Raw genomic sequence first — 24,328 nt, forward strand, 5'->3', positions numbered from 1 at the left:
TTTTTTATTTTGAGATAAGGTCCTGCTAAATTGCTGAGGCTATCATTGAACTTGAGCTCCTCCTATTTCAGCTTCCTAAGTCACTGGGATTATAGGTATGTGCTACTCTACCAGGCTCTATGATTTTTAATTTGTAATAGATTTCCCTATTACCATGGTGTAAAACACATTATCACATACTTTCTTGCTCCTGGCTCCCTTCCAAGCCTTGTTTGCTCTCATAATTAGCTCACTCTCTCATAACTTTCATATAATTTCTAACTATTCACAACACACCCAAGGAAGAAACTCAAGGACAGAAGGGATTATAATTTTTTTTTTCATTTTTATGTTCTCTTTTAATGAAGAAAAGCAATTAAGCAAAAACAAGTCAAAAGCAAGCTGGGCTTTTTCTCAGTGAGTAATCTAGAACAAAAGGCTTATATGATTTATGCTAAAACTAGTTCATTGTAAACAAGATTTTAATACCCTAATCAAGGAAATTTAAAAAAAAATAAATTAAAGGAAACATCTTGCTTTGTTATTTAGAGGAGAAAAAGAAGACAGAATGACTTCTTTGTCAGCATTCTCACCTCACCTTGGGGTTTTTTTTGTTTGTTTGTTTGTTTCATTTTATTTTTGTTGCTTCTGTGACTAAATGAGCTTTGAAAATAGGTATACAAAGGACAAATATTTTTTTTTTTACTTTTATCTTTTCTCTGGGCAGTTGAAAAAGCTACTTTTTGTTTTCTTTGAAAATTGTTTAATTCTGTTTACAAAACACTAATAGACACCTAATACTCTACCCCCTGTTTTAAAGTACATTATATACTTGATTGATATTTGAATATTTGATATTCATAATAAAGTTAGGTCGATTTTGTTGCCTGTGTTTTATAAGTGATGAAAATGAGGCTTAGAGAGGAAAAATAACTTTCTTAATGCCACACTAATATATAGTGAGTCTAAGGTTTTAATGTGGGTCTATTTAACTCCAATCACCATGACCATTGGCTATGGGCTTTGTATCAAGATTTATTATATCCTGTGTACCACGCTCTGTCCTCAATACAGAACTAAAAATAACAAAACCCCTGCCTTCAAGGATCCTGAATTCTAAAAGCAGTGACTAGTTAATAAATGTAACACAGCTGAAGAATTTTATAGTAGAAATAAATATTATATCTTACATAGTTCCTAAAAAAAGAAGAATCCACTTTGTACTATTTTGAGGTAGAAGGACCAGAGTATTCAATAATTGAATGTGCACCCCTAACACAGAAAATCCTTGATCTTCCCCCTGCCCCCCCCAAAAAAATGAAGACTGTTCCCATCATCAGATTCTCTTCCTCCCTGACTCAGGCATCAGCCATGCCAATGTGGTAATGGCTTTCAACTCTGCATAGATCTCACTTAAGGCTAACTCCAGGTCTAAACAATGCCACCTGATGTTTCCCCCACATTGAAATATACTTGTCTAGTGTCCTGCATCATCAGATTCCTGCCTAAGAACAGACAGATTAGTTGAAATTATGTGACACTTTTAAATACTTAATGTTATTTTTTTACAACAGGGCAGGGCCACTGAGAGATTTATCTTTGGCAAGGGGCTAACTTTTTTTGCACACTCAACTTATATGAAATATGTAACTGTCCACATAAGAAATTTCCTAGACCCTCAAGTTACCCTCTCAGGCTGCTATCATAAAACTCTTCCACATCTTTTCTACCTGGGGAAATAATGTCTTACTGTCACAGTAGCTACAAAATAAACCCCTTTTCTTGTGCCCATAGGAGCTTGGCTTTATCATCTCTAGCACTCTTCTCCCTGTTTTTTTCTTGGGTATACACTTTTTTAAAACCACTTCTTTCTGAGGATTATTAGAAATCAGAAAATATATCTCTATATAATGTCCATGCTTGAGTCTGTCACTCTATAATGTCTCATAAAAATATAGTCCATTGATCTTAAATAGACTAAAAGGACCAAATATCTTCCTAAAGCATGATTTTGTACAAACTAGATATTCCTGTGTTATTTAATGCCCCTTTCATTAAAATCTCCAGGAAAAAAATCCATATAATCAACTTTTCCCAACAAATACATTTTTTTTGAATATTTTTTATATGAGATCAACAATAAGTGTTTGGCTCTTTCTTTGTTTTCATCTGTTTACCATGCTCTATTATTGAAAATGATGTTAAAATATATTACAAAGTATCCATGGGCATGGGTGAGCATCACATAAAATGTTCAACAGTTGCCACATATTTTTTTCCCTTTTTTCTTTCACTTTTTTTAAGCACATAATCTGAACTCTACACAATGAAAGTTAATGACCTTTGCAGCAAGGTTTGAAAAAGCTCAGTGACATATTTGATAATGTGGAAAACAACTGTTTATTTGCATAGGTAAAGGGTAAGCCTAACTGAATATCCACATCCTTTCTCCTTCTTTCTCAGTGGGCTGGCTTCTCTCAAAGCAAGATCATAATTATTCTTTTTATTAGCAAGAACAGTCTTCCAGTGCAGAAACAATGTGGAATGAGTTGTATTTGTTACAAAAACAACCACATCACCATGAAGATCAAGTCACCAGCTTTTGGAAGGCAAGATCCCATTAGCTAAGCTGGCAGGTACTTTGTAGTATCTGGGAAAGGAGTGGAGTTTTTGTTATTGTTGTTTTATGTACAGGATTCCAACTTGCCAAGGAACTACTGAATAAAATTCTGTTAAGTTCCTTGAAAATCTGTATATTTATATATATGCCCCAGCTAACTGTGGGGTGCTGGGTGCAAGGGCAGCACCCTGGGAACTATTGGCTCAGAACAAAGGTAATGAGATCAAGGTTTGCAAGGTACTTGAGCAGTTAAGATATCCTAATAGGGAGAAGAACTCTCAAGCAGCCTGGTTTAAAGAGCCATCCTCTTTAGAGGGCATGTCCTGCTTGAAGTAGTTCAAGAAAAAAGAAACGGAGGACTTAGCCTAATAGCTCACAGACATTATTCCTGAAAACAACAAGAGAACAAAAGGCAAAATGAATTGTCTTCCCAGTCATCAGTTCAATTGTGGGTTTTCTTTTGGATCAAGTGGCTCCTTTCATCTTCTATTGCATTGAATGACTCCTAATGTATTTTCTTTTTGTTATTAGTGCATTATAATTACAGATAACAGTGGGGTTCACTGAGACATACTAATGTGTGCATGTTAACCTAATTGGCTCCATTCCATTTCCCAGTAGTTTTCCTTGCCCTCTGCTCCTCCCTCCCCAATGACTCCTAACTTTTATTGGTGCTTTTGAAAACCATGTCACTGGTCACAGAAAGTACAAATGGGTCAGTGCAAATCCAGCCACACTGCTGGGAAAGCAATTGGAAATGCATTCCCTGTTGATTGTCAGTGAGATAATATATTCTTTTATTGAAACAAATAATCCTTTGAAAGTCACAATAAGCTATCACATAATTCTTTAGGGTAACATAGCATGAAAAAGAGCTGTTCACTAAGTTCAGCAGAAGATTTTTGACTTCTGGCAAATTTTGCTAATGGCAGTCTACAAAAATCTACCGTTCTTAAAACTAGGGTTCCCCTGTAAACTGGAATCACAATTGGCCAATTGAGGGATTTCCATCCCTCTGGCAACACTTTAGCCCAATCTAAATTTGATTGATTCCTTAAATGGAGTGATTTAATTTTCTCCAAATGTCTACAGATTTAATAATGCCAACTTCAGAAAATCAAATAAAAAACTGGGTCAGCTGACCAGGTAATGTAGGCCAAAGAAAAGAAAAAAAAAATTGTACTTTAAAATTCCATGTAACATGTTAAGTTGTTTTGATTTTTCTGAATTATCTGAATTGTGTCTCTGTAGCATAATTTTATAGTCTATATCTTGAATATGTAATAATAAGAGAATTTTAAGATGAAAGAAAAGAGTCTTAATTCACAGCTCCAATAACATTTCTGCCCTTTTCTTGGATATAAGTAAATACTCATAATTACTGGAGATTACTTTAACTGCTGCAGTTCTGAATGGGCTATAAGGTTGCAATGTGAACTTGGCAATTCATGGGCAAATAATCCAACAGAAAAGGAAGAGCTCTAGGTGGTGTAATAAAACTTTTGTATAAGTAGGTATAATCTGAATGTGTAAAAAGTATGTTGAGAGAAATTAGTAGTTGCTATCATCCATGTGATTATGTTTCTTAATATCAAAAACCTTCAAAAAATTTAATGAAAAAAGCTGTGGCTTTACACCATGTGTAACAATACCATGTAAAGTAAAATCTTCTTCAAGATTTCAGTAATAATGATTAGGAGTAAGATAAACTAAACCCTCTCTTCTCCTTCCCTCCCTCTAAAGGAGAAGAATAAGACACTGATTTTAAGCAAACTGTCTTAGGCACTGTAATTTTTTTGATGTCTTTTAATTCAGAAATTCCCTTCCACTATAGTTCTTCAGTGCAGTTTCCACAGCTTAAGACAGCTGGACTCCTTGATCAATCATCTGGATGAACATATGATTTTTCTCTATAAGCTAGGAAAAAGTCAAAAGCCCCTTAGGTGTATAAAGCTATATGAGGATTAGAGAAGAAGGAGTCTGTTTCTCTTCACAAGAAGCATAAGATAAGCAACATGATCAGAAAGTATGAGAACTTCACTCTTTAAGCCCACCCACTGTCACAAATTTCCAAAAGATACTTTCTGAAAAGGTCACAGTGAATCATGCTATTTAGGAGCCAAACTTCCAGAAGCCTCTTCTTCTTACCTAGATAGACATAGAGACATACAAGATCAATGACTGTCCTCTTAACGAACATTCCTTTAAGACTGTTTATGAGGGAAATTTTATAGGAAAACCTTGATCATCAGTGGTTTTAAGAATGGCTTTCAATGGGCATAGTGGTGCATGCCTGTAATCCCAGGGGCTCCAGAGGCTGAGGCAGGAAGATTTCGAATACAAAGCCAGCCTCAGCAAAAGGGAGACACTAAGCAACTCAGTGAGACTCTGTCTCTAAACAAAATACAAAATAGGGCTGGGATGTGGCTCAGTGATTTAGTGTCCTGAGTTCAATTCCTGGTACCAAAAAAAAAAAAAAAAAAAAAAAAAAAGGCTTTCAAATTCCTTCCAAAATACTCAGAGGCCTCCTAGATTGAACAAGGAACAAGAAAAATCAACAAGGTCAAATCTGCATTCTCTTCACTCCCCATTTCAATGACAAGACACCTGTTTTTATTGATTTTTATTTGTCCTTCATGAAGGATTTACCTTGGAGCAAAATGGAAAAAAGAAACTTAAAAAGTAGCAATCTATAAGAAAAGAAAAAGAACATCAAAGTAAATTCAAAGACAATAGTTGACACCTTTGTTTAGGCACTCATTCAGCCTGTCACTAAACACATATTGGGTGCCTACTTAATGTCAGCCAAGGGTCCTTGAGATACTAGAAGGGAGGAGTAGATATGTCAGCCCTCACGGGGCTTCTATTCTGGTAGGAAGAAAACAGAATAAGTGAAAAAACAGAAAATTGTGTTAAAAACTAAAAACTACTATGGAGACAGAAGGGGACCCAATGGCAGTATTTAATAGGGTAGTCAGCATAAGTCTCACTAAGGCACTATTTGGCAAAATCTTGAAGAATGTGAGGATACTGCACAATAATTTAAATATTAAGAATTACATTATTTTTCCATTATGGGCACCTAAAGAAAAGTTCTTGATGAGCTTTTTCTTAAAAATATAGTCACTAGATAATTAGTAGCAATCTCAACTTTTACTACTTTATGAAGTCACAAAAGGGAGACAAAAACATAATTTTTTTTAAAAAGCTTTCTCTCATTATACTTATGGTCCATGAGAAAATATTTACCTCTGTGCCCCTTTCAACCCATAAATTTGAATTTAAAAAGCAACAATTTGTCAATAAACTCCTAGGTTTTCTCCAAGTGAAGTCGAGTTTATCTCAGGCACACCACTGTGTGCAAGACAAGCCTGAGTATTAAGAATTTCAAAGGTATCTCCATTTAACTAACACTTTATTGTATATTCTCTATACTGTGGACATTAAGACACTGATATTCAGTTAGGTGTACCCAAAAATAATCTCAGAATCATAAATGATAGGGTATGAAGGCAGAAGTTATTAAGATATTACTAATGTTTTGTTAAGCTTTTGGCAGATTACGAATCACTCATTTTTAAAATAATTTAATTCAAATGTGCTGAACATATTTTCATTTATTTTTTATTATTGCTATTATTACCATGAATTAAAATTCTTCAAAGTACTTTTGCAATCTGCCATGTCACTTTTCCCTCAGTAGTAGACTAATTTCACTTGCCCAATTACAGAAATATTCAGATATGAAAGGTTAAATTATTTGTTAGCAAAATTATTTGTTCAATAAAGAGAAAATAGGAGATCAGAACTCAGGTTTCATTACTTCATAACTCTTACCTCAACTGCATGGATTCCCAATTATAAGGTAAGAGCTGCCTTAAGTGGAAATTCTGAAAATAAGATGCAGTGCATGCTTTATAATACTGTGATTAGTTTCCTTCCCAGTACTTCCAAGTTTATTTTTTTAAGAATAAGATGAAGCCCTGTTTCATAACAATTAGCGTAATTGGAAGGAAATCTTTGAAGTCTCCTTAAGCTGGTTATTCTTACAAGTTATTTCAGTTCAAAGTCTTCACAAGGTTTCACCTGTCATAATAAGCAATATCTTCTATCATGCTTTATAATTAAGAGTGGCAATATTATTTTTTTGAGATGATTTGTAAAGTTCTCCCCTGCTCTAAAGTTCTTTAATTCTAATTAAAGATTTATATATCTTTAGCCTATGAGTTTATTACTATGGAAAATTATACTGTTCTTAAAATCACCTGGCCAACACAATTTAAGAAATACCCTCCTATGAGTCAAACTGTTGATGTTGATTTAAAATATCTGGATTAAAAAGATCCGTTATCAAGTGGTTAAAGAAAATAAAGACATGTTGGGGAAAGGATCATCCTTTTAAAACCCATTATATCATCATTTAAAAGTTTTTATTATTTGCAATATATTTCAGTAAAGCATCTGATGTTCTATTTATACCACTTCATCCTTTAAATTATTGGTCATGGAGAGTCTTTTCTATGTTCTTCGCTCAGGATGTTTATCTACAACTGCAAGCCTAAGAAAATTTTGGTTTAGTTGATTAGTTTTTCAATGTCATCATTATTTCCAGAACATATAAAGACATAGGCAACTTCTCTTCACAGAATCAATATTACAAAGGTACAATTGAGCTGGGACTTTTATAAGTAATAAATATAATAACAAGATTGATTTAATCTCAGAAATAGCACACAAATACTCTTCAAGTAACTTTTCTCTGTTATACCCAAACTGGTGGACAAGAAGCTAAAGATACGTACAAAATAAATATTGAATAGTCACACAGCCTTCTATGTATATAATGTAAACAAAGTAGAAATTTGATGTCTAATCATATAAGGTAAAATTCTAGTCTTTCCAAGTTCTGTGGCTATGAATTAGGAACTTCTAGTACTGCAACAGTAGAGGTCAATTAACAGACAGTTGAAAGGATTGTTTTTAGTTTGCATATGTACTAGACATTTCAGTCCAGTAAGGTTTTGTCAACATTCACCATTTTTTTCTGAAGAATGCTGATTACTTATTATTTAAATAATCTAAATGAAGAAATATGATTTAGGAATCCATATCAAAAAATATGATATTTCCTTGAATTAGTTCTATGCCAGAAAGAGTAACTTTTTTAAGTTATAAAACAAATATACATCAGGATTCTGGTAAATGGAAGTTGGGTACTTCACAGAGAGACTGGCTATATGGCAACACAGGAGTTGAAAGATAACGAAGATCATGGAAACCACTATGGTCTAGATGTTTGTGTCTCTTCAATATTCACTTGTTGAAATCCTACCCCAGATGAAGAATCAGGAAGTGAGGCCTTAGAGAGGAGATGAGGTCAGCAGGGCAGAACCCTCATGAATGGGATTAGTGCCCTTACAAAAGACTCCAGAGAGCTCTGGTGCCTCCTTTCATTGTGTGAAGATGCAGGATGAAGACTACTTGAATGGACTAAGATAGAAACAAAAGACAAGGTAAAGGCAGCAAATATCCCTCCTCCCCCCCAAAATTCCAAATGTTTTCTTTGATATAAGGAGGCTGATTCATAGTGGGGTAAGGATCAGGAGCGTGGAAGGAATAGAGGAACTCTAGATAGGGCAGAGGGGGTGGAGGGGAAGGGAGGGGGTATGGGATTATTAATGATGTGGAATGTGATGATCATTATTATCCAAAGTACAGGTATGAAGACATGAATTGGTGTGAATATACTCTGTATACAACCAGAGATATGAAAAATTGTGCTCTGTATGTGTAATAAGAATTGTAATGCATTCCGCTGTCATATAAAAGAAAAAAAAATTTTAAAGGCAGCAAATAGTTTCTTCTCCAAATATTAATATCAAATCTCTTTTAAGAACAAATTCAATATAATATGAATTGTGATGTGACATAAAAGTTCTGAGCACATGATAATATTGAGTATTGCTTAGGAATAAGTTGTAGAAGAACCAATTTATCTAGGTATAATTCATTTGGAGAAAAATCTATTTTTATTTTCCCTATAAATGATTTTAATTTGAGGTCTCTGTCTACATTTCACTAATACTGGAAGGCTAATGCACCTCAAAACTCTGTAACTGTGTGCTTGCCAGTTCTACTTGTAAGACTGTAGCCTTCTAATATCACAAGGGTCCTGAATAATCAAACAATAAGTGTTCATTTGAGTCAGTGAAATGGACATTTATTTTGCAAATATGGTATAGGATTTATACATGCAAAATAAATATATTTATTTCTTAGATCAAGACTTATATTTCGACATTTCTAAGAGCTTACCATTAATATTCAATTTAAATACAGTTCTTTTTGCACATAGAAGTTGAAACAATAGGGTTAATTAAAAATGGAAGAAAAAGAGACCACCTAAGATAGCATGATCTTAGATCTAAATTTCAGGGAAAAGTCATTGTACCTGTTGTCTCATGAATAGTGAAAATTTGAAAGTAAAATCTATTTATTTATTCCTGAGACAATAAGGGACACACAAAAAAACTGAAAACCCTTAAACATGAAAAACAGTGACTTTATTTCTTTACAGACCCAATTCTGTGAATGTGCTAAGGCATATGAAAGTTATATCAGAATGATGCTTTATTAGAAAGAAATATAGTAGCTTTGAGAAAGAATAAGAATGATAGGAGACAAAAGAACGTTTAGAGACAGAGCAATTTCATAAAACCTTTTGTAACAGTCCCTTTTGGTTATTTGAGTAAACTTCCTTTTGCCTTTTCAGCACTTACTTCTTTCATTTCAATCCTTTCCACTTCTATATTTACCTTCCCCAACACTCCCAACCCCTGTCCCATTATACTTAGGTCATGAACACGGCAAATTCAAGATACAGTAAGAAGGTGTGCTGGAAATACAGTGGTCAACAAAAAACACAAACTTCCTGCCCTCAGGGAGCTTACATTCTAGTAGGAAAAGTTGACATTAAATATAATTGCAAGGGCAAATATGTAATTACTATTATGATTGCTGTGCAGGAATAGGATAGACCTCTAATCAAAGCACCAATACTTAATTAAGTGTTTAATACTTTAATACTTTATTATACTCTTGAATTATTAAACACCTATTATGGCTGAATCTACATATATAAATAAATTCTTGATTTAGTCATTTATTTTTCTCAGACAACTGTTAAAGTAAAATATAAATAAATGAATAAATATTGAAATAAGCCACTAAATATACAAAAAGAAAAAACACAAGAAATTTCAAAGCAAAGAGACAAACATAAATTCTAAGTCGAAAGCAGGAAAAAGATAACATTATCAGTGATCCTAATAATAATAATACTGACAAATTTCAATAAAGACTTTTTAAGCAAAATTTCATCAAGACTATTTGGAATCCATTTACCCAAAATCAACAATAGTAAAGTTGACTTTGGATAATGTGTCTTCAGCTCTTCCAAAGAAAGTTATAATTCATTGAAATGAAATTTATGCTTAATCAAATGCAGGTAAAGGTGACATTGCCTTATTTAGAAATCATGAAAAACAATCCAAATTATAGACTCTGAAGTTTGAAACAAAATAACCAACTGAAAATAATGGGCAACATGGCCCAAGGGAGAAAGCCTGTGTGTCCTTCAGTGTGATTCTGCTACCACATAGCAATGATCTCCAGTGTATCCAACTGTCTCACATGTTTGTGTTATGTACAGATGATAATATATTTTGTAGTTTTCAAACCCTGAGACATAAGAAATATGTCTACATAATGTCCACACCAACTCTGTAAGTGTACCTCACAGAATGATACCAGTGCTAACCTCAGGAGAAAGGAATAGATAGGATGATGAAGGCTATCAACAGGATTGTTCTTTCTCATGTGTTACATCATTTTACTAAATGAATTGTATTCATAGATCTCTGAGCATTTGAAAATTTAGAAAATATTAAGAATTCATGCAGAATTCAAAATGTGAACACATTTCACTTCTGGATTCACAAAGAAGACATTAGTCCACAAAGGTTATTTCCACCTCACTGTATTCACTGCTCCAAAGAGAAGAATGGTGTGGAGGAAAAAAATGATCCAGGATTACATTGTGTTGTAAAGATTTGGGAAAAAAAAGAGTTTATAACACAAATCAGTTATTCCTACATTGGCCAGGTTTAACATCTATTTTATGCATAACCTGACATAGAAAGCTAAAATGTGCCCTACCATCAGGTGAGTTATTTAGCCACAAGAGACTCTAATTCATGTGTACCTTCTCTGAAATCCTACCATACTTTGTAATACTCTCAGAACACTTCCATTCTGTTATTTATTCCAACTTGCCCACATTTTCATTTCCCTGTCATATTGATACTCCTTGAATGTGCTGCCATGTCATAGTCCTGATTGTATTTTGCTGTAGAATATAAATTTGTTAATTTGCAATTAAAACTGACTAATAATGATCCTCATTTTTAATATATATATACACACAGATATATCTAATTAATCAACATGAAATAGTAACCACTCAGTCCATCTTAAAATCTTCTTTTCCCATTTGACATCAAAAAGCATCTGGTACCATTAATAATAGAAGAATGCAATGAAAAAAATCAAATTCTTGTCCTCTGTAGCTTTGTGCTGATTGAGGGACAAAATTTGAGGAAAACAGGTAAAATGAAAATATAATGTTTACTACACCTGCCAACAGAAAACATTTAAGACTAACAGTAAAACTGAATGAAGTGACACTCAACGTTAATTACACCAAATATCAGCTAAACATAAACATGAACTATTCCATATGTAGAATTAAACGCTTATAATTGGAAAATTATTTTGAGTTACTTTTTCACAGAATAATGAATGTATTAGTGTGTATACCTAGAAATTTTGTATGTATACACACATTCATACAAACATATACTTGCACGTATACAAATATACTTTCCTAAGCCAGCAAAACAAAATATATGCCATCCCGAGCCCATGTAATAACATGATTAGAACTACCACTTAAGAGTAAGCAAAGGAGAATTCAACCTTAAATAACAGTATTTAGGAAGTACCCCAAATAGTACACACAATCTTTAAAAAGGAATGACACATGCTGCCATTTGCATAGTTGCTAGATCTTGAAATGAGATTAAACTATATCATTGGAAATGGTTGACCAAAACAGAAACTGCAACAGAATACGTTACTGACTCAAAACCTCCTAACAGCATTTGTTTCTAAAGCTCTATTTTACACATTTAAAACTTTGATCGAATTTCTTACTTATTGCTTGGCTCATGTTCAGATGCTTTTTCAAGCAGAAAAGTTTCCCTGCTAGACGACACAAATGTGAAAGTGTAGAACTGTGAGCTTGGGTCCCGATTCACCGTATTAACAATTTGGAGCATAAAAAAAGATTCATGGAATTCAAGGAAAAGATACATTCCTGTATTAAAATAATGATAATAATGTTTTTAAACTAGAGTCTAAGGACATGTTCACTAACACACGTTAAGAATAGTAAAAAGGCTATGCTATGCATTGGCTACAGCTGCATGTCACCTACTTCATTTTCATGACAATACTAAACACAATGCAGATGGTTCCAAATGGCAAATTAAACATGCTTCTGAGTTTTGTACCAATGCCAAAATGTACACATGCCTGACTTACCAAATGATGTAGGAATATATTGCTGGTTGATAATGTCCTTAAAGCTAGTATTCATAAAGATAGAATGTGCTTGTTTCAAGTCTCTGTCTCTTTCACAACATTTCATTTTTAGATCACCATGTGATTAATGTGTACATATGACATTTAGCAAACAACAGGGTGATGAGCCTACTGCATACCATTTTGGTGCTGCACATGCTTAGACTTACATCTCAATACAGAATGGCTAGGGCAGGTGTGTTCCACCAATGTTTGAGGATGATTTATTTATGGTCACTGTACTCATCACATAACTACCATTAAATGGCACTGTCGAAACCGACATCCAAACTTGGAGCTAATTTCTAAATATACTAATTATATAAGCAGCTGACATGGAACAAAAAAAAAAAATCACTCTAAAAAGCAAAAGGGAAGAGGATGAAGGAGAGTGAAACAGAAAACATATGATGAATTTATCTTACCTTAAATTCACAAATATACATTAAGACACATACCTACCTCCTAGTGCCCATTACCAATGCCATAAGGTTTACATACATTTGCATAATTTAGACACTGTAATTCATAAGATAATATTAGAAAGAAATAAAATAATGTAATACCTTTACTTTTACCTATGCATTTGATGAAATGGGTCCATGAAGAAAGGTTTTCCAGACAAATAGAATAAAGAGGAGAAAAACAACAATAAGAATTATGAATATATGTAAATGTACTGCTCTCTGAAAACTAAACAATACAAGACAAGAAAGTATAAACAAGGTTTTGAAGATAAATGGCTATGCAATCAATACATTCTGAGACATGTGTCCCTTTTTAAAGGCAAGTACATGCAAGGAATCAGATGGCCCATGCTCATTTTAAAAGACTGCACAAAAGAAAGATAGGCAATGTAGGTAGTGGGAAAATTATTGACTCCATGTCACAATACACTCAGCATTCTAGAAGCCAGAAGCCAGAGATGTCTATATGTCCCCAACTGCCATGCATGGATGAAAAATGGACTCTTTTTGATGTTGTTGGTTAAACTGAGAATCTTCTTTCAGATATTAATTTATGATGGTTCTTGTTTTTTGTTTTGTTTTGTTTGTTTTACTATAACCACCCTTAACTGCATATGCTGATAAATGTACAGAAATCTTCAACCACAATTTCTTAATGTCTCATTTATTTGCAGGTATTATAGTGCAAGAAATGAAGGAAAATAAAAGTCATAGGAGCAAACCAAAACAAAATCAAACCAACAAATAAAGGGGAGGAATACACATAGGAAAAAAAAAAGGTGAACAAAAGTTATGTTTTTAATTTGCAGCCAGATAATTTGCAAGCATTTGCCCAAACTTTGCAGTGATGGTTTGAAAGCAGCTACAGAACAATAAAACACTGAAAGCAGAGTGGAAAAGGAACAGAGCCCATACCTTGGTCGCCCATCATCAGGTGCGCCAGACCTTGAAGGGAAACAAGAGCAAAGTCAGCAATAAACAAGGGAGCATGGGAAGGCAGGGTTGTCACAGTGACAAAAATGTTCAGTGACAGACATCTTGTTTCCTATGAGACATGTCTGTATCACAGAGGCAAATCAAAAAGCATTCTTTCAACCCCTGGTTGGAATGCTTTGGGGGCAAAGAGTTCTAGAACTGCAATTTAAACACTGGCATATGCTGCACTGTGTATATTTTCTATATATCAGTTGGAACAATCCAAAGTATGAGAGAACGACTCAAAATCCAACCAATCCCTTAAATATTACATCTGCCCTTCATGCCCTTTTGTTGAGATTGTTTTGAATACCGCCCTCAGAGGGCTTGTCATTCTTCAATGATAAAATCACATTTTTAAAAAACCCAAAGGACTACCTGAAACATGGGCTGGGTCTGATCTTTTTCCCCTCATCAAAAAAATGAGCAGTTTAATAATTAAATGAAAAAACAAAAAAGATCCTTAGTCACATTGAAATGATAATGCAGAAATGTCTCCTTGTCTGACACATTTAGCAATTGACTAGGCTTGTTCAAATACCAAAAAAAAGAAAGAAAAAGAAAAAAAAATTAGACATGCTGTTTTAGAATTTACTATAGAATAATGTTTTTAAGGAAGAATAGATCACCTTTAAATAGAATCCAGTAATTTTCCATGGAGAACAAAATTATTTTGCATTTTCTGAAAGGTTATTAAATGCTGAACTATAAATTAGTGTAAGTATTTAAGACATATATTATGGATATAATTACATCAAGAAACATTCCTAAAAGAATACTGAACTCCCTTTATTTAAATTATTTATTTCCTGCTTGACAGTGAAATTAAGATTGAAGATAACTCCTTTTTCTTTTCAAGAATATTGCAAATGCTCTTTGAAATATTTCTTTCATTAAGACACTACTTTTTAATGAAAGACATAAATCTTAGTTCTTTACTTTAAATTCAAAAATAAAGCTATTTATAATCAATGTATATTTCAAGAATTTTGGAAAATGTTGGAGCAATATAAGATACATACAATAAATTTAACATTTTTATTTTCAATTCCTAGTGCTATCTCAAAAATACTTGAAACTATTTTGAACTATATAACATTATGAATTAATTGCACCAATACTAAATGTAATCTGTAGTTTCATAAAATTTTAGTTATATTCAAACATCCTTCTAGGGAAAATATAATTATAAATTATCTTATAGTCAAAATATAATATGGAAATCATTTAATACATTAGTTTGGTATTCTTTCAACCTCTGGTTGGAATGCACTGGGGGCAAAGAGTTCTAGAACTGCAATTTAAACACTGGCATATGCTGCACTGTATAGTAGCTGTGTTTCTTGAGTGATTTTAACAAAAAATCTTCACACAGAAGATTACAATTTATGATCTGCTGATGATTCATGTTGTATACAGTGAAGAAGAGTGACTGATTTGTCCAGATTCTATAAGTTTTCATTTAACTTTACTTTTAAAACTACTAATCATGTTTCATAATAATGTTTTTATAGATTAAATCCTGGAATTATCTATGATAATTTTAAAGACTCTAACCTTTAGAAAATAAATTTAGAGATTTCTCAGAGTGGTATTTAACAAATCCCCCAAAGTATTCACATTCCCTTGTGAGATTTCCTCTAAGAGGAAAAAATTTCCCCTAAGATTGCCTCTAAGAGGAGCTCAGCCACATTCTCAAAGTCACATTATAAACAGGGATGTTAAAATTAGGATTGAATAAACTTTATTACACCTGTTTATGGCCTACCATGAGAATCTTATCAAGTCTTTGTAGGGAACATGTGTATCTGAGGAGAGGCTTTCATGCTAAGTAGGCTGATTTTAAAGCCCCTTGGAATGCAATTAGATTTAAAGAGGAAAAAAAAAAACAAAACCATGGAACATTTTACGAAATGGTTAAAAAGATGCAAAAAGGGTTGAAAAGATATCATTTAGAAATGACTTTCAAACTCGATTCATGTGCACAATATAAATGAGACCAATTTTAAAAGATATCAGGCCTTCAGGGTAATGTCATCTTTATCAAGTGTATTCTCACATGCAATTAAAATTATATGACAAAAAACAGAAGCCAAATGCTGATTCAACACTTAGAAAAGTGTGATGTATGTACAATCTCTTTGAAGCTTAAAAAACAAAACAAATATTGAGCATCAACTATAATTCTGTCCATGAAAGAAACACAAATATGATGTTGAACCCTGCTACTGATCAATTTTGTGTTACCATGAAGAGTTGTTTTTTGGAAACAAAAAGTTGGTAAGTTAATGGCTATTTGTCAGTAAATTTGGATGGGGAGTCTTTTTGTAAGAAATCCATTCTTCTGTAGAGATGTTCATATTTTTACAGAATGACTATATTTCAAAATATAATAGCAAAATAAGCTAAATACTGTCTTCTAATATGTAAATATTAATTAACTGCTTATGCAAGGACTGTTAATGCTGTGACTATATAAAATGATGTAATGTATGTAAGATAAAACCTTCCCTTTCACAATTCTTTTGCTATACCTAGTTCTTTTTTGTATGCTTATCTTTTGAAGCTTTGGTCAGAAGTACACTGATAATTGATGTTCTTTTAAAATAAAAAATATTGAACTATCTCTCCAGGACTCTACAGGAAAATGCATAAGTTTCTGAAAAATCCTTGATATAGAAAATTTAAGAAAACTTGGATAAAATAGTTTCCACAGACACAGAATATGACAAATATACTTACCAACATTGACATCAGAGTGCTGTGGGCTGTCATTTCCATTGGCCAATGACTTATTTTTAATCTACACTTACGCCTCTTACTTATAGTCAGTATTTTATTCTGTGTTCTGTTTATAAGTCAAAACATTAGAAACAAAACAATGGACTTGAAATGATACAATGCTAAACATTTCCAACAGAAAAGAAGAAATCATTTTGATCAAGATTAAAAAATGAAGAAAGGGTCATGCACTGTGTTTTGAAACTGCAAAGAAATGCTTTCTCTTCTAAAATAAAAAGAAGTAGCACTGTATCATTTTTCCATATAGAACACTGCAGTAAGCATCCTCAGGTTCATGTGGGATGCTGAAATCCATCAAAGGTTGGACTCAAGACTGAGGGTGTTCCGTATTCTCGGGGCTGATGGGCATGGGAGTGTGTGTGTGTGTTCTATATGAAAAGTGATACATAACCCAGACACCAACCAACGTTCAGAAGGAAGTTCAACTTACCGTGGACATTCGAGGCATACTCTATTAATACTAAGAAATAAAAGGCAAATGAGAGTTGGAAAATAAGGTAGAAAGCACCCACCTTCCACATTGTTGTCTTCTGAAAGCACATGACAAGGAGGAGAGAAAAGGAAAAACATTGATTAAGCAGCATGCAGACTGGACCTTGCCTTTGCATGTCTTCCTCATGCAAGGCACCAAACACATCATGCAAGTGCTCCATCACTACCATTCCAGGGGGAAACAAAGTCACAGGGGAGCGGGTTCCCTCCCACTGGCAGCATTTAAAGGTTGTGAGACAAGATTTCAGGATTACTGCCATGTCCTGAACAAAGGGTTTTTTTTAAAAGCATTTCACTGCCCAGTGTAAAGCACGCATTACGATTATTACATGTCGCTGGCAGGGATATTCTAAACAATTATTTTTAAAAGCTTTTTTATATTTTAGCAATTCTAAAAGGTCCTATTTCTATCTATTGATTGGGACCTGGATAAAAGAAAAAGTCCACTGGAAATTTCACCTGAAGTTACTCCAGTTCTACTAGATATATTATCCTTTAGGCACTGCTGCCTTCTAGTATTTCTAGTAACTCAACTGACTTTCTTAAAACAATACAATGCAAATGTATGCAACTAAAATGCACAGTTTATTATTAGAGCATAGTCATTTTATTGCAAAGGATGGCAGTTTACTATAATTTATTAAAATGTTAACTTTCTAAGTTGCTGAGTAAAACAATGACCATTTCAAGGGAAGCTCATGAGGAAGCTATCCATCAGGCAAAGCTGATCAAGTTTAATTGCTCTGTAATTCTATTTAGGATGAGATTATCAATGTAGTTAAACTAAAACAAAATTTGGCAAACTCTTCCCTTGTATTTCCATATATCTATATAATAGATATATAGTATATGTATTCATATTTCTATGTGTATATATGTGGGTATATTTACAAACACATATAAAAGCAGATTATGTGTATGTTTCCTACACATAATCCATATATAAGTACATGGGGTTTCAACTGTTACTAGTACCTACTAGACAATTCAAGTCTTTTTAAAACTCAGACTGGCAATTGTACTAGACATGGAAGGGGCAGCTGTCTTAGGGGTATAGGACAAGAGCAAGGTTTCAGTACTTATCAAAAAAGTTTCAATAGTTAATTATACACACATGGACATTCTAGTCTCATCATGATATTTTGCTTAATTGACTGTATTTTCTAAAGTGGTATTTGAGCAACAGTGTTTCTAATAATAAAACAACAAAAAGTATAGAAATTTGAGAGTAAAAAGTATAAATACATCATTTCATTGCATTCAATGAATAACTTTGTTAAAGGGCACTGTTATGAATGAATTAAAAATCATCAATTTTGTCTAAACTATAGTATCAGGAAACCAAAGTATCAACACAGACACATTTATTGATGTAGTGTTAGTTTACGATAGAGACTTGGTAACTAATGTGGACATAATGTCTTTACACACTAATTGGTTTTCCAGAATTTACTTGAAAGAAATCACAAAAAAAGTGATTTGAATATTTGGTAATATTCACTTCTAATTTGTTTTTGGCTTCCAGTCTCTCAAATAAGGAATTAGACTGAAGTTGTTACTTTTCAATGGCAACTTTAACCTAAAATAAGCATAAATATTAACAATTCATTTTATCAATTTATATTGGAAATAATACAATTTCAATGTTTAAGATACAGTTTAGTTTCCCATTAACTGCCCTTTAAAATTATATTTCTTCTTTAAGATGCTTTTAAAAAGATTATTTAAAATGTATAGTAAAATAATAAAATTTGGCAATAAAATCTGGAAATTCTCAGGAGAATGTAGGGATAAGAGAGTCTGTCCAATTCTATTACATCATTTAGTTTCTGTAAGCAAAAAGTTGGCAAATACCATTGTGGGTAGCAAAGTCACAATAGGGGTTTGGCAAAGAACTGCATAAAACTCTAATAGAAGAAAAATAAAAATTGAAAAACAAAACAGGTTCAGACAGCACCCATTTTAGAGATGTGCTAAATAGGATATTAGAAGAGAAACTATACTCATCAAGTCAAGGTCATTGATAGTCCCTGAAGAGAGATAACTAAGGCACAGGCCCACAGGTGGTGCTATTGATCCTGCCCTGCCCACCAGCTTCCCTTGACTTGTAATTCAGAAAAAGAGACTTAATTAGTAGGACTTCCTGCATGTAAATCCAAGTCATGCCAGATGTGTGAAGATCCTGACTTGACCACGTTCAGAAAAATGGTCTATCTGGGAAGATTTAGATTTTTTTTTAATCAAAATATTAGAGTAAAAGGAAGGAGGAGGAGGAGAAGAAGAAGAAGAAAAGAAACCTGGCTTGGAACTGACTTTTCTTGAGTTCCCATATATTTTCCTACTCAGTTGCAGGATTAAAAACAATTCTTTCCTCATTTAATTCTATTCTACCCATTTTGGTCTCCATTTTTTGGCTTTAGATTTAAAACTCAATAACCCTAGCACTATTTCAGAATTTGGACACCATCATAACTGGCCCTAGTAACATTTATAGCCACTCCCCAGGAATAATTCTTTCTCTCCTTCCTTCTAGTTTGTTTTTAGACTAAACAATGAATAACAAGTTAGTAGAGAATAGTTCTTCTCATCACATCCACTTCTGCTTGTGTTTGTACATTGTTATGCAACCAAATGCTATTTTGGTTTTGAACAGCAAGAGAGAGGCGCTGAATTCTGGCATGCTGGGGGATAAGGGGAAAGCAATATATTTTGGTTTAATGTAAGGTAGAAAGCGATCCGTCTGGCCTTACCTGTGAACAATGTCAAGTTAGGAAAAAAAAAATCTCTTTATTTTCAGAAAACCCTGGCTTCTTAATTCTGCTCACCTAGTCCTCGGTGAGCACATGATTGGTGGGTCCCTTAGTAATCAACTAAACTATGAGAACCTATAGAGAGCATACCCTTGTTTTCTTTTTATTATAAAATTAATGACTCCAAAGCTCATGGGGAAAAAAAATCTACTTTAAGTTTTATTTTTCTTTTATATAAAATATGCTTCCATCACAAAGATGGGAAATAGACACTAGATTATCAGTCACGTTCTATAGAATGGCTTTGTGCTGACATCAAAGAGAGCAGCACACAGGCACATGGTTAAATTGTTATCTTTAAATTACTGCAAAACTGTATCTACATAACATTTTTTTCTCTTTTCACCCGCCCCTCAGCTTATAAAAACACAAGACAGTAATTTAAGTTTATCATGACAGTGTTCTTGGCACATAATCTTAATTATATGCTTCTAGGAAAAGAAAAATGAATAAGAAAACAAATTCACTTGTTTCAATATAAAGAAAAATTTTTAAAAAGTAATAATGAGCAGCGATCAAATTAAAGTCTGAAATAAAATGTCATAAATAACTCTTTTCAATATATTCAGTGTTTATGTTTAGCAATATGAAACCCTTCATCCAAAACATACAGAAATGGTCATCTTGTATGCTATGGCCAACATTCCCAAGCTGTCCCTCACCAGTTGGGCATTCTTCCCCCCACCCTTTCTTTACCCTCCTGTTTAGCCTATTGACTGTGATAGGCTCCCTTCATTTTGACTCCCTCTCTCCTGCATCAAAACTGCTACCACTGCAGGTGACTTGTCACCAGGATCCCATCTCTCCAAGATGGGATATATAGCAACAAACCTGGTGGTGGAAATAAATAAGGTTTTATGGCCTTTTCCACATTTCAAACTTGCTAGCTTCTATAGTCTTTTTAAGGCCCTCCCATGACTTCTTATCCCTCATTTGGGGGATTAAATGCCAGTGTAGCAGAGTCTGGTTCCCATGGTGGTACAGGATGAAGCTTTGTTTTACTTTATTTTTTTCTTTTAGTGTTAGCAGTGAAAGCCTTTAAAAAAAAAAAAAAAAAAAAAACAACTCAGTAGTCTGGGGATGCTTCAAGGACTGGGAAATGGAGGAAATCATTGAGACTGTGGATTTATGCTGCAGTCAGCCAGAGGAAGAGAAACACTGGCCAGAAGCAAGAGGAGGTTCAAACAGAAAATGAAGCATAAAGGTCCATTATGGAGACTTAAGGGAGGAAAGAAACAGCCCTGAGCAGGAATTTGGCTAGTTTCAAAAATGATTTTTAACAGACGGCCTCAGTTCCTTGTTCCAAATCCACCTAAATGAGATTCTGAGGCACTCCCCACCAGTAGTAGGGCCTGGGGAGCCAATTGGAGCAGCCAGCTTACTTCTTTCCCTCCTCACTGCTCAGAAGAAGGAGTGGGTAATTCTAAACCAACTGCAGCAGCAGAGATGGTCCTGGCTTCACAACTGGAACTCTAAAAACATTCTTCCCTAGAAATATATTTTTTTTACAGGAATACTTGTGTTACAACTTATTACCGATGATTTCCCAAAAGAAGGGAAACAGAGAGAAAGGGAGGAAAAGAGAGAAAAAAGAAAAAAAAAGGCTGGGGGTGGTGGTGGTGGGGTGATGGTGTTCATGGCTAGAAGAATAAAGGAAGGAAGGCCATCTGGCTTAATATTCAATTTTACAGTTAATGAATCTGATGGAATTTAATAATTATTAATTAGTCAACATATTACAATATACAAGGAATGATTCACATAAACTATAATTCATATTTTCATGAGGGGCTTCTACAAGGATTTTTGTTTCACTTTTAAAGCTTCAGTTCCAGCTAAACCTTGAGAGTTAACACTTCTATATTCATTTCAATAGTTGGACCTAGGGAAAGAGCATCTGCATTTAACAGTGGATGTAAAATGGTGACAAGCTCAGTCTATGATGTGTGTACTCATATCACTCCAGTTTGTTTTTATTGCCTGCTGAAAAATGAATGCTTTCTGATATGGAATTGACAGATAACAATGAGCGGAGTGCCATATATTCTCCCAAATGAGTTCAATCACCGCTACACAACTCTCCAAAGAATCCTGGGTCAGGTGAATAGTACTTGACTTTGCAAGAGCTTGTAGTAAGTATATTTTAAAAAGTAGAACAGTGAAGTTCTGGGGTTGGCATTGGCGGGAGGAGAGAGGTAAACTTAAATACATCCCTGCCAACCTGCCCAATCTATCAAACTTCTAACGGTTATCTGGGTAGGTCAACACTCAGATGTGAATTTCTTTGTGTTCAGATGAATGGTAGACATCCTCTGCTGTTAGCAGCAGAGAACATTTTGCAGGGTGTCCTAGTTTCTCCATCATTCAGATGGAGAGTAACTAAATTCCCACCAAAGGAGATCAGTGATCCTTCATTTGGAAGAAGTGCCAAACATTTACTACTTTTCCATATTTTTGTTTCACAAATCACTTTACTACAGAGGTTTAAAAAAAGAAAAAACTCAAAAAGTTTTGAATTTTTTTATGCTTAGGGTCTTAGACTAATGCAAAACACATTAATTTTTCTAGCAAAAAGCAAAAGTATATTGTGAAAAAATTCAGAGAAACTTGTATAAAAATATGACTAAACTATATTATAAAAAGAAGTTCTAAATTTAATGCTAAATTAAATTTACATGTCCTGTACAGAAAATAAAACTGTTTATATAATATGATTAACCTGTCAACCATACATTCTTATATCTAAGGAAAAATGAAATTTTATTTCAAAATAAAAATATTTCATATATCATCTTCAATTTAGTAAGACTTTTGCATATGTAACAAATAGCTTGAAAGAAAAAATGCACTGAATCTTACAGGATTTTTCAGTTCTTCAGAGCTTTTAGTTTCTTATATTTAGTATGTAAAACTAACTCAAGATACTTGCATGTTTCATAGTTTATGATTAATAAGTTTTAAATTTTGTAGAAGTCAGTGAAAAGCATTTTAAATGAAATAGGCCTTTTTATTGTCATTGTAAAATAAATTAGACAAAGTTAAAAATTTCCAAGAATTCTCAGGTTTTATTAAAGTACTACTTATTTAAAATATTTAGTATATTTTTTCATCATAAGTATTTATATAGGAGGAAGAGTGTCCTAAAGAATTCTTTTGGTTCCAAGACTGAAATCACTTAGTGCAATACCACTTGAGGTTGACCCAAGTGAAATTACTGTTTTCAGGTAAAAATATGAACTATATTACACAGTGAAATCTGTTGTTTGTAAGTTGGTAGTTTTTCTAGAAATTGCTGTTCTCTACTTCCTAAAAATAACCTAGCAACATCAAGATAACTTGATGTTGTATTCTTTAGAATCAGTCTATGGAAAGAAGAAAACAATCAAAGTGAATATAATTTTTTTAATAACATGTGATTAAGTGTAAGACCTGAAGTAACTTCTTCCACATATTCCAGACAGATGAGAATAAAACATAATGTATCAATACTTAGGTAGTCTTGACATTCTCAATATGGCCTCATAAATATTATCACATTTAATCTTTGCATTATTTCGTTAGTTAGCTTAGCAAAGTCGAGTTGCCCAATAGATTGTAAAAGATTCCCCGTGGATTTATAAAATGTTTCAAGGCTCCTGGCCTGGGTTTCTTTGGATTTCAAGGACTTCAAAAAAGAAAAAAAAAATGAACGTGATGAACTTGAATTCCAAAAGGTAATGCTGGAGTGTCAACTAAGTTGGATTATGTTCCTGGACCTATTACCAAAATATCTGTTATCATCAGTATTTTCAAGACAACAGAATAAATGAGTAAGAAGACTGTAAGAAGTATGAAATATTTCATTGATACAGTTTCAAGAAGACAGAAAAGGTTTGAGGAAAGTATTTTTGAATTTGCATATACTTGTTAATTCCATAAAGTTAAAAAAAATCCTTTACTGGAAAAAAGTTAACAGTCTTCTGATTTATATTGTTAGAAAGAATTATTTCCACAAAAAATCAGATCTAGAAAAGTTTTGTTAGACTTTTACAGCAAACATGAGGCCAATATCTATAAATGTGTCTACTCATTTCTAACAGCTAAAGCTAAAAGAGAAATACTCCATAAATTCCTAGTGTCTTTAAAATTTTAAAGAAATTATTCATTTCATTCACAGCCCATAAAATTTTTCTCTTTTAAAATATCTGAAAGAAAAGAGGCTCTCATTTTTAGCCAAATATTTTCATAAGTAAGGAAATATATTATAAATTTGCCACATAAAGGGTATTCATTCTTTCATTTTTGTTGTGAAATGCAAATCCGACAAAAAAATACTACTTTTATTCTCTTTACATACTTGCCGAACAGTAAATCTCCTGGGATCAGAGCGGTTAACTCAGATCTTTTAAAAGTTGAATCAATATCCAAGTAGGAAAAAAAAAAAAAACCTAAATACATTGTCCAGTTTTCTTTTTAAAATCAACTGTTTCATATTATGAACT

The 24,328-nt window shown here is 33.3% G+C and overlaps 1 protein-coding gene across 31 annotated transcripts in view; it reads right to left on the bottom strand.

The window, feature by feature from the left end:
• Nrxn1 (neurexin 1) overlaps positions 1 to 24,328 on the bottom strand; it is a 1,068,088-nt gene that overhangs the window by 951,656 nt on the left and 92,104 nt on the right. For 9 of the 31 annotated variants that reach the window (XM_077792134.1, XM_077792123.1, XM_077792118.1 and 6 more), the window contains exons 2-4: positions 17,058 to 17,075; positions 13,684 to 13,713; positions 12,868 to 12,879 (exon numbers count right to left, since the gene is read on the bottom strand). The exons of 10 other annotated variants lie outside the window; for them this stretch is intronic. In XM_077792134.1, coding sequence (XP_077648260.1) covers positions 12,868 to 12,879; positions 13,684 to 13,713; positions 17,058 to 17,075 — 60 coding nt within the window. The remainder of the gene's footprint in view (positions 1 to 12,867; positions 12,880 to 13,683; positions 13,714 to 17,057; positions 17,076 to 24,328) is intronic. 12 more of the 31 variants (XM_077792132.1, XM_077792130.1, XM_077792119.1 and 9 more) reach the window with 3 other exon arrangements.

The sequence above is a fragment of the Urocitellus parryii genome, chromosome 12 (genome assembly GCF_045843805.1).
Source record: "Urocitellus parryii isolate mUroPar1 chromosome 12, mUroPar1.hap1, whole genome shotgun sequence".
Taxonomy (NCBI): domain Eukaryota; kingdom Metazoa; phylum Chordata; class Mammalia; order Rodentia; family Sciuridae; genus Urocitellus; species Urocitellus parryii.